Below are 10746 nucleotides of genomic sequence, written 5' to 3' on the forward strand. Positions count from 1 at the left end.
TGCTGCTGCTTCTGTTGCTGCTGCTGCTGCTGCAGCGAATGGAGGAGATCATGCGTGAGGTTGAAGAGGAGACAGGGGAGAAGATATATCGGCTGGAGGTCTGGAAGAATAAGCTCAACTACGAAGTAAACCCTAAACCCTAAACCCTAAACCCTAAAGCCTAAGCCCTAGACTTTAGCCCCCCGTAGGTGAGGTATTTTCTCGTCGAATGGCTAAACCCTAAATTAGCGACCCGTGTGCGGGCCTCCAGGCGGGGGCAAGGGTTTAGGCTTTAGGGTTTAGGGTTTGCTGCTGCTGCTGCTGCTGCTGCTGCTGCTGCAGCTGCTGCAGCGCGTGGACAAGGGCCGCTGCGGAGGGCTTCCTTTTTACTACAATTTGAATTCGGGTTTTTTTATTTGTGGAGCTTCTTCGAAAAAGAATCTTCTGAAATGGGCTCTAGGGTTTCCCTGCAGGTAAACCCTAAAAAAGGGTTTAGGGTTTTGCAGCTCCTCAGCTGCTGCTTCTTCGCCATTTGCTTCTCCTTTTCTATGTTTCATTTTCCTCTTTTCTTTTCCCGAACTTTGACGTTCTGCTGGATGGACAGAACAACTGCTGCTGCTGCTGCTGCTGCTGCTGCTGCTGCTGTTCTTTGTTCTCATTAAGGACAGTATCTCTCCATTTATTACACCCATTTATTATTTATTTATCATTATTTTATTTATTTATTTTAATTAATTAATTAATTAATTAATTAATTTATTTATTTATTTTTTATTTCAGCCCTTTAGAGCCTCCGCCTCCTTCCCAGGAAGAAGTGGAAGCAGCAAAAAGAAGGACCGTAAGAATCAAAATGTTAAATTGTTTTTGTTTTTATTTCCCTTCATTTTGTTTCTTTTTATTTCTTTTTATTACTTTCTATTTCTTTTTGATTTCTTTTTTGTTTCTTTTTTGTTTCTTTACTTGTCTTTTTATTTCCTATTTGAATCCTTTTTGTCGCATTTTTGTTTCCTTTTTTTGCGTTATTTGTGCCTCTTTTTGTTTCTTCAAATTATCATTTGGTCTTTTTTGTCGTTTCTCGAATCTTCTTGTCTTTTTTGGTCTTTTTCTTTTATTTTAATCTTTAATTATTTTCCCTTATCTTTCTTGTTATTTATATCTTTTAATCTCTTCTTCATTTCCCTTTTTCTGTCTTAAACTTTTTTCAAATTTTAATTTTTCGAATTCCCTGCGAAGGTGTTGGGGTGTACGTACACCCGGGAGTTCCTGCGCGACTTCAGTTGGCCAAAAGCATTTCAAATGAATCCGTCATTAAAGCTTTTATTTGATTTATTTCATTTCATTTCATTTCATTTTATTTATTTTAATTGTTTTAATTCATTTTATTCCATTTTATTTCATTTTCTCCCTCAAATCTAAAATGAAACTCCTTGTCCTCATTTGAGGTGTAAGTACACCGGAGCGTGCATGCGCGTTTCGCTTTTTCGGGTTTTTTGGATTTTCGGTCATTTTTTTGGATTTTCTTTTTATTTTTGTGGAATTAATTAAATTAAATCAAATTAATTTAAATTAATTTAAATTAATTTGAATTAATTTAAATTAAATGGAATTAAATCAAATTAAATGGCAAATGTTCAACTGATTCCACTTTCCGAACTCCTCAGGGCCCTCTCGCGCGGCTCTTCCGCCGCCTCGAAGTGCTGCAGCAGCAGCAGCAAAACCGAATTGCCCAGCAGCTGCAGCGCAGCAAAAGCGAAGAAAGCCAGCAGCAAAAGAAGCACTTATGAAATCCAAAGAGTTCTCTCAAAAAAGAAAATGCAAAACCAGAATTAACGCCGAAAAAAGGAATTCAAAACTAAAATTATTATAATTAATTATTTAAATAATTAATTTAAATTGTTTTTTCTGAAATCTTTTCTGCAGTTAATGCGCCCAACTCCCTCTGCCGCTTCTTTTCCTTTCTTTCTCAACTCCTTTTAATTAACTGCCTAGCTAGCTACACAGACAGCTAGCTAGCTAGCTAGCTAGCTAGCTAGTTGGCTAGGCAACTGGCTAACTAGCCACATAGCTGGCTGGCTAGCTAGCTGGGCAGAGCTAGCTAGCTAGACAGCTAGCTAGCTAGCTAGACAGACAGAGAGCTAGACAGATAGCTAGCTAGCAGGTAGCCAGCTGGAAAGACGGCTAGCTAACTAGACGGCTAGCTAGCTAGACAGCTAGCTAGCTAGCCAGCTAGCTAGTCAGCAAAGTAGCTAGCTGACCGGACAGATAGATAGCTAGCTAAGAAAGACAGATAGCTAGGCAGCAAAGACATACACATAGCTAGCTAGCTAGCTAGCCAGCTAGCCAAGACGGACAGCTGGCTAGCTAGCTAGCTAGCCAGACAGATATAGACAGAAAGCTAGCTAGCTAGCTAGTTAGTTAGCTAGCTAGCTATCCGGAGAAGTTGACAGAAAGCTAGCTAGCTAGACAGATAGCTGGCTAGCTCGCTAAATAACTAGCTAGCTAGCTAGCTAGCTATCCAGCTGGCTAGCTAGCTAGCCAAATAGCTGGCTAGCTAGTATGCATGAAGTCAACGCTGACGACTCTCCCCATTTTGAGGGTTTACCTAGGGTTTAGGGTTTAGGGTTTAGGGTTTAGCGTTTGTTTGGCATACAGCGCTCAGAGTCTAGGGTTTAGGGTTTAGGGTTTAGGGTTTAGTTTTTGTCTTCAGTTCAGCCTCAATGGCCTCTTCGGGTGTCTGTGGAAGAGAACCGCAGCAGCAGCAACTACAGCAGCAGCAACTACAGCAGCAGCAACTACAGCAGCAGCAACAGCAGCAGCAGCAACTGCAGCAGCAGCAACTGCAGCAGCAGCACCGGCAATAGCAGCTGCAGCTACTGGAGCAGGAGCAGCAGCAGCAGTTTCAACAACAGCAGCAACTGTGGGAGCGTCGGCAGCAGCAGCAGCAGTGACAGCGGCGGCAGCAACAGCAGCAGCAGCAACAGCAGCAGCAACAGCAGCAGCAACAGCAGCGGCAACAGCAGCAGCAGTAGATGAGAAAAGGAGAGACTGAATTGAAGGGGAAGCAGCAGGTGTCTAGAGTGGTTTTCTGAAGAGGTGGATTTGATGGAAGTAAATTAAATTAATTAAATTAATTAAATTAAGTAAATTAAATTAATTTAATTAAATTAATTGAACTAAATTAAATTCATTTTTAAAATGAAACAGAAAGCAGCACAAGACGGCCTTCCGCAGTAATTAGCTGCTGTCGCTATGTATACACCACAGATCACCACCTGCTGCTGCAGCAGCTGCAGCAGCTGCAGCAGCAGCAGCAGCAGCAGCTGCTGCTGCTGCTGCTGCTTTGTTGCTTCTCATTGGCTCCTTCGGCCTTCCCTTTTTGAGGGTTAATTTAAAAAAATAATTTAGAGGTAAAGACAGCAGCAAAAAAGCTGGCTGCAGGTGGCTGGCTGTGTCGGTTGCTGCTGCTGCTGCTGCTGCTGCTGCTGGTAGGCCTGCAGCGGAAGCGGCCTCGCGACCGGCTAGGAAGCTGCGTTGTTTGCTTTTATAAAATGTCAATTAGAGTAAAAAGGAGTAAATAAATTAAATTAAAAAAAGAAAATAATAAAAAGCAGCAGGGTTTTGCTGCAGCAGCGTGCGCGCAGCAGCCCTGGCTGAGCTGTTGCTGTCAGCAGCAGCAGCAGCAGCAGCAGCAGCAGCTGCCCCACTGGGTCCCCTTGTTGCTCTTTTGCCTAGCCGCCTTATTTCGTTTTGAATTTAATTTATTCATTTGCTGCTTCTTCTTCACTCCAGCAGCAGCAGCAGCAAACTCATTTGCTGCTGCTGCTGGGGCCCCTAGCTCTCGCTCGCGGTTGTCTTTCGGCTGTCTCTACACCTCAGCAGACACCGCTGCTGCTGCTGCTGCTGCTGCAGGTGTTGCTGCTGCTCCGCCGCTTCGCGCATCTTCGCTGCTGCAGACAGACGCAAGACCCTGCAGCAGCAGCAGCAGCAGCACCCCCGCCGCCCTGCTGCTGCTGCTGCTGCTGCTGCTGGTGCTCCCGCGGATAACCGTCAACTCCGCTGTCTATACACCCCAAACTGAGCAGCAGCAGCAGCAGCAAAACGTCGCAGCAGCGACCGCTCGCTAACAGCGGCGGAAGCGGCAGAAGCAGCAGCAGCAGCAGCAGCAGTAGCAACAGCAGCAGCAGCAGCAGCATCGCCTCCATCTGCCACGGCCTTCCAGGCCGCGCCTGGACCTTGCAGCAGCAGCAGCAGCTGCAGCAGCAGCAGCACTGCCTGCAGCGGGAGCCCCGAGCTGCTGCTGCTGCTGCTGCCGCGCTGCTGCTGCTGCTGCTGCTGCTGCGTGTCTGGCGGTATCTTTTTGACGCTTTTTCTCCGCAGTTCCTCGCTGCAGCACAGTGTGCTGCTGCTGCTGCTTTAAATCCTTTTATTTATTTTTATTTATTTTATTTTATTTTATTTTTATTTATTTTTTGCTTCCGACAAAATGAATGAAGTCGAAGATGTCCAGCCCGGACACATTTACCAGCCGGGAAACAAAAAGGTCAGATTTAATTATTTAATTTAATTAATTTAATTAATTAATTTTAATTAATTTAATTTAATTTAATTAATTTAGTTAATTTAATTAATTTAATTTAATTAATATAATTTAATGTTCAATTATATTCTTTTACTCCTTTTTTAATTCTCTTTCTAATTCTCCCTTGAATTCTTTTCATTCCATTTTATTTTCTTATTTATTTATTTTGGAATTTCGGTTTTTGATTTTTATTTAATTTCTTTTTTGTCTTTTTTGTTTTTTAATTTCCCGTTTTTGTGTTCTTTTGCTTCTGCTTTTCTTCACCCGCTGCTGCTGTTGCTGCGGCTGTTGCTGCTGCTGCTGTTGCTGCTGCTGCTGTTCCTGCTGCTGCTGCTTTTCTTGCTGCTGCTCCTGCTGCGGGCGTTGCTGCTGCGCTGCTGCTGCTGCTGCTGCTGTTGCTTCGGTTTCTACTGCTGCGGCAACCACTACTGCTCATGCTGCCGCTGCTCCTCCTGTGCTGCTGTGCTGCTGCTGCTGCTGCTGCTGCTGCTGCTGTGCTGCTGCTGCTGCTCAGGAAGTGCGTTTGGTTTATCGTATTTTGTCGGGGCCTTATTGCGGCAGACACCAGAAGTCTTTTTCTTTAACGGTAAGTTTTATTTATTTTAATTTATTTAATTAATTTAATTTAATTAATTTAGTCTATTTGATTTAATTAATAGTTCTTTATTTATTTAAATACTTTATTTATTTTTATTTATTTGCTGAGGGTTCATTTGCCTGTTCGTAAACCCTAAACCCTAAACCCTCGGCGTTTGGCTTTGCTGCAGTGAAGGCAGCTTCCCAATTAATCAAAGAGAAATAAAAAGAAATAAATAAATAATAAATAAATAATAAATAAAATAAATAGATAAATAATAAAAAAAGGTGCCTTATTTAACTCACTTTAAAGGTTTTCTTTTCAGTGCAGCAGCAGCCACAAAACCCCCCATGCATGTTGATTGAACTACAAATGAAATTTATTTCTTGCTGCTGCTGCTGTGCTGCTGCTGCTGCTGTGCTGCTGCTGCTGTGCTGCTGCTGCTGCCTCTGCCGTTGCCGCTGCTGCTGCTGTCCCTCCACTGCCTCCTCCTGCCCTTCTTCCGCCGCCGCTGCTGCCACCGCTTTCGCCGCTGCTGCCGCTGCTGCTGCTGCTGCTGCTGCTGCAGAAGTGGGGCCCCTCGGGGGCCTGGGAAGCAGCAAGAGAAGCCCGGGCCTTCATGCTGGACACTGGAAAGCTGCCTCCCTTTTTTGCTTCTCCATATTCCCGCAGCCGCTTGACAAATGCTTCGGCCAACGGTGGCTGTGCTGCTGCGCTGCTGCTGACGCATCTGCAGCAGCAGCAGCAGCAGCAGCAGCAGCAGCAGCCGGCTGCAGCGGCTGCTGCTGCGGCTGCCGCCGCTGCGGGGGGAGCCGCACTTGGCGCGAAAACGGCGGGCAGCAGAAAGGCTCAGAAGAGGAACAGGCTGCAGCAGCAGCAGCAGCAGCAGCAACTCGCCCTGCCCGAGCGAAGAGCAGCTAATGCTGCTTCCGCAGCTGCTGCTGCTGCTGCTGCTGCGAGTTTGCAGACGCAAGCTGCTGCCTCGCTGCTGCCCCTCAGCCCGACTTTGCCTCAGGATAATCCAGAGGGTTCAGCAGCAGCAGCAGCAGCAGCAGCGCCGCTGCAGCTGCTTTCCGCCGTCTACCGCACGCAGCGGCAGCAGCAGCAGCAGCAGACAGCAGCAGCATCATCCGATGCAACGGCAGCAGCAGCAGCAGCTGCTGCTGCTGCAATTCCATCAAGGCCACAAACAGCACTCGACTTGGCAGCGCTCAGTCTGCTGTCTGCCAGGTCCGAGCTGCAGCAGCAGCAGCAGCAGCTGCAGCAGCAGCAGCACGGTGACGCGGCGGCAAAGGCCCCCGCACTGTTGCTGCTGCAGCAGCTGGCCAGCCAGGACCCTTGTGCTGCTCTTTTGAAGCTGCTGAGTGGCGCAGACGCCGGTTCCACCGCTGCTGCTGCTGCTGCTGCTGCTGCAGTAAGCCAGCAGCAGCAGCAGCAGCAGCAGCAGCAGCAGCAGCAGCAGCAGCAGCAGCAGCTAAAGTCTCTCTACGACAGCCCTGAAGTTAACTACGCAGAGCTGCTGGGGGGCAGCCAGCCAGGGCGAGTTGTGGGGTCACCCAGGGGAGTAGAGGCGGCGCAGCAGAGCTTGCCGCCAGCAGCAGCAGCAGCAGCAGCAGCAGCAGCAGCGCCACTGTGCTTGAATGCTGCTGCCTTTGATATACTGCCAAAGGCAGAAGCAGGGGCCCTCGACGCTGCTGCTGCAGCAGCAGCAGCAGCAGGGCAGGGGGAGAAGCAGCAGGCTAAGGAGGGCGACTTGCTGCTGGACGTGCTCACTGCTGTTGAGCAGCAGCAGCTGCTGCTGCAGCAGCTACAGCAGCAGCAGCAGCAGCAAAGCCCGCAGCAGCAGCTGCTGAGTCCTCAAGAAGACATCCTTGGCTCTCTCCAATCTCTTTTGGGCCTCTTGGGGTCTCTAAAGAGAGAAGACGGCAAGCCGCCGCCGGAGCAGCAGCAGCAGCAGCAGCAGCAGCAGCTGGAGCAGCTGCAGCAACTGCAGCAGCTGCAGCTGTTGCCAGAGGGGGCGGACTTGCTGCCGCTGCTTTTGGGGCAGCAGCTAGCCGCGAGCCAGCACGCGCTGCTGCAGCAGATGCAGCAGGAGGCGCCGGCTTCATCAGAAGAGCAGCTGCAGCAGCAGCAGCAGCAGCAGCAGCAGCAGCAGCTGAGCTCGGCTTATGCCTTTGCGTGTGAGGCGAGCCAAGACGGGAGAGATAAGGAGCAGGTCTTTTCTGCTTCTCTGCTGCGCCTCCTGCAGGAGCAGCAGGAGCAGGGAGTCGGTGCAGCAGCAGCAGCAGCAGCAGAAGCAGCAGAAGCAGCAGCAGCAGCAGCAGCTCCTACTGAGTCTATCGCGCAGAGCAGCACGCCAGACGTGTTGACGCAATCGCATTTGGGGGACAGCGAAAAGAGAGCAGAGACTCCCTGTGGCTTCGGCGACAGCAGCAGCAGCAGCAGCAGCAGCAGTGCTGTCAGCTCCATGGCCACAAGCGCACCAAATGCTGCTGCTGCTGCTGCTGCTGCTGCTGCTGCAGTTGCTGGAGTGCCAGCAACAGCGAAGGCAACGCGCAGGAACACCGAAGCGCCCGAAGCAACAACAGCAGCAACAGAAGCAGCAGAAACTGCAGCAGCAACAGCAGCAGCAACGGCAGCAGCAGCTTCTGCGGCCCCGTCGGGCCAGCAGGTGCAGCAGCAGCAGAAGCGGCTTAAGCGAGAGCCGCTGTCTACCCCAGAAGGGGAGCGACCAACTGCTGCTGCTGCACCAGCTGCTGCTGCTGCTGCTTCGGAAGCGCACGCGCTTCCCACTGCTGCTGCTGCTTCTGCAACCCCGGCAGCAGCAGCAGCAGCAACAGCAGACTCCGCTGCTGCAGCAGCAGCAGATTGGCCCTCTGAGTTTGGCTCGCAGCTGGTGGGCTGCGGCCTGCTGTGCTGAGCTGCTGCAGGGGCCTTTCTTCGCCTTTTTGTTGCTGCTGCTGCAGCGCTGCTGCTGCAGCGCTGCTGCTGCAGCGCTGCTGCTGCAGCGCTGCTGCTGCGTACTGAATCTGTATTTGTTAATTCTTTTGTTTGGTTCTTGTTTGGCTCCGAGGCAGTTTGCTGCTGCTGCTGCTGCTGCAGCAGGAGGCTCACTAGGAAAGAAGCAAACTTGAAATTGAATGCAAAAGAGGAGTTGACTTGTAAGCTGCTGCTGCAGTCATTAATATAATTAATAAGTAATAATAATAATAATAATGACAATAATGATAGTAATAAAAGAATAACAACTTAAATTGGGACTTGGAAACGAAATGGATTCAAGTTGTCTTACAGAGCGCGGGTGGACTTGAATTGGTCTGGGCGGAAACGGGGGCTTTCGCGGCGGCAGCAGCAGCAAAGCAGCAGCAAACGAGGAAATGCTTTGAACAATAAGAAATGAAAAGAGAAACAAACTCAAAGTTCCCTTTTTCCGGCGATTTCCGGACACTTTTTCCCCAGATTTGTAAAAGTGCAGAACTTGAACTTGAACTGGCTGGCGCGGCGCGGCCGCGGTGTCTGTACACCTGAGGAGGCCGCGGAAGTTCAAGTTCGAATTTTTCGCAATTTGGGGCAGTTTTTGGGAATTTGAAGTGGCATTTGGAGCATTTGTGCATTATTTGGGGTTTGCGGAGGTTTATTTGCTGCTGCGGCGCGGCGGAGCCCCGTTTTCGGGAGTTTGCAAGTCTCAGATTTCGACCTGGCGGACTCCGTTCTTGTCGACGATCTTCACGACGAAGTCGCTTTGAGAGACCAGAAAACGACAGGAAAGTTCCTTTTTGCATTTCTTCAACACTTCCAAAGCTTCTTCTTCGCTCAAGTCCTCTCTATACCACCGATCCAGCAGCCCCTCCACGAAGTACGCCCCGTACCCGTGCGCCCCCTTCCGCACGGCCACGGAGCTCGCCAAGTAGTCCACCCAGTACAGCGACGCCCCGTCCTGCGCAGCAGCAGCAGCAGCAGCAGCAGCAGCGAGAACTGCAGCAGCAGCAGCAGCGGCACTTGCAGCAGCTGGGAGGCGGCAATAGCGGCAGAAACAACTGCAGCAGCAACGGTTACAGCAGCAGCGACAACTGTAGTAGTGGCAGCAGCAGCAGCGATAATAATAGCAGCAGCAGCAGCAGCGATAATGGCAGCAGCACCAATAATAGCAGCAGCAGCAAATGACGCAAATCAGGAGAAAACTGCTGCTGCAGAAGAAGCAGCTAATTCTCTTATCAAATTTAAAATGAATAAAAGAAATGCCTTCCTTTCCTGCCGAATGCCTATTACAGACCTCGCTGCTGCTGCTGCTGCTGTTGCTGCTGCTGTTGCTGCTGCTGTTGCTGCTGCTGTTGCTGCTGCACCCCAATCGTCCAAATGCACTCCAAATGGCATCGACTGCCGACAACTTCCTCTACAGCAGAAGAGTAGCCAGCTAGGCTATTTAGCTAGCTGGCTAGCTATTTAGGTGGCTAGCTAGCTAGCTAAATAGCTAGCTAGCTAGCTAAATAGCTAGCTAGCTAGCTAGCTAGCTAAATAGCCAGCTAGCTAAATAGCTAGCTAGCTACTATTCTAGCTGGCTAGCTCGCTACCTGGTCTCGGCTAGCTGGCTCGCTCCCTGTTTCATGTGCCTAGCTGACCTGCTAGCTAGCTAGCTATTCAGCTAGCTAGCTAGCTAGCTAGGTAGCTAGCTAGCTAGCTAGCTAGCCAGGTAATCAGCTGGCCAATCAACTACCGAACCATCCAGCTAGGCAGCCAGCTAGCTAGCTAGCTAGCTAGCTAGCTAGGCAAGTGGCTAGCTACCGAGCTATCTATATCTATTCGTCTATCAAGCTAGCTATCCAGCTAGCCAGTTATCTAGCTAGCCAATTAGCTAGCTAGCCAGTTAGCTAGCTAGCCATACAGCTAGCTGTATATATATGTTGCTATATAGCTAGCCATATATCAGGCTGGCTAGCTATATATATATATCCACCTAGCCAGCCAGCTGGCTAGCTAGCTAGCTACGTATATCCATCCAGCTAGCTAGCTAGCTAGCTAGCTAGCTAGCTAGCTAGCTAGCTAGCTACACACATACAGCTAGCTAGCTACACATACATAGCTAGTCAGCTAGCTAGTAGCTACACCCACACAGCTAGCTAGCTAGCTAGCCAACTAGCTAGCCACACACACGCAGCTAGCTAGCTAGCCAGCCAGCCAGCTAGCTAGCCAGCCAGCCAGCTAGCTAGCTAGCTAGCTAGCTAGCTAGCTAGCCAGGCTGACCTGGTCGTAGCCGGCGACGAGGAGATTAACCTGGTAAGGACTTCGCCGCAGAAAGTGGGCCAACTGCTGCCGCGCGAATTGTGCTGCTGCTGCTGTTGAGAGCTTTATGCTGGACCTGCAAACAAATGAAAATAAATAAATACTAAATAAATAAATAAATATATTTATTTATTTATTTATTTATTTATTTTTTAAATTTGGGGAAGAGGGGAATTCAATGAGCGGCGTTGCGGCTTTTTCCGGTGTCTGGACACCCGGGCCCTTCCTAGCAAGGGAGATGCACCTGCTGCTGCTGCTGCTGCTGCTGCTCTAGTTGCTGCTGCTGCTGCTGCTCTAGCTGCTCTCTGTCTGCTGCCGTTCCAAGTGCAGC

The 10746-nt window shown here is 49.6% G+C and overlaps 3 protein-coding genes across 3 annotated transcripts; 2 read left to right on the top strand and 1 right to left on the bottom strand.

Annotated features, from left to right (window-relative positions):
* Window positions 1-38: 38 nt before the first annotated feature.
* Window positions 39-3028, top strand: ETH_00035230 (uncharacterized protein; the record flags this gene model as incomplete). The annotated part of the gene is made up of 4 exons (XM_013373930.1): window positions 39-125; window positions 322-452; window positions 760-817; window positions 2687-3028. 4 exons carry the CDS (start codon window positions 39-41, stop codon window positions 3026-3028), a joined length of 618 nt encoding a protein of 205 aa, XP_013229384.1.
* A 1434-nt stretch (window positions 3029-4462) lies between these two features.
* On the top strand, window positions 4463-8055 carry ETH_00035235 (uncharacterized protein; the record flags this gene model as incomplete). Its single annotated transcript, XM_013373931.1, has 3 exons — window positions 4463-4519; window positions 5073-5144; window positions 5704-8055. 3 exons carry the CDS (start codon window positions 4463-4465, stop codon window positions 8053-8055), a joined length of 2481 nt encoding a protein of 826 aa, XP_013229385.1.
* Window positions 8056-8820: 765 nt separating this feature from the next.
* ETH_00035240 (proteasome subunit beta type 2, putative) lies at window positions 8821-10491 on the bottom strand (the record flags this gene model as incomplete). Its single annotated transcript, XM_013373932.1, has 2 exons — window positions 8821-9072; window positions 10377-10491. Coding segments are annotated over 2 exons (367 nt in total), but the record flags the coding sequence as incomplete, so codon positions are not given.
* Between the last annotated feature and the right edge of the window lie 255 nt (window positions 10492-10746).

This window comes from Eimeria tenella, genomic scaffold (genome assembly GCF_000499545.2).
Source record: "Eimeria tenella Houghton genomic scaffold, Eth_scaff182, whole genome shotgun sequence".
NCBI lineage: Eukaryota > Apicomplexa > Conoidasida > Eucoccidiorida > Eimeriidae > Eimeria > Eimeria tenella.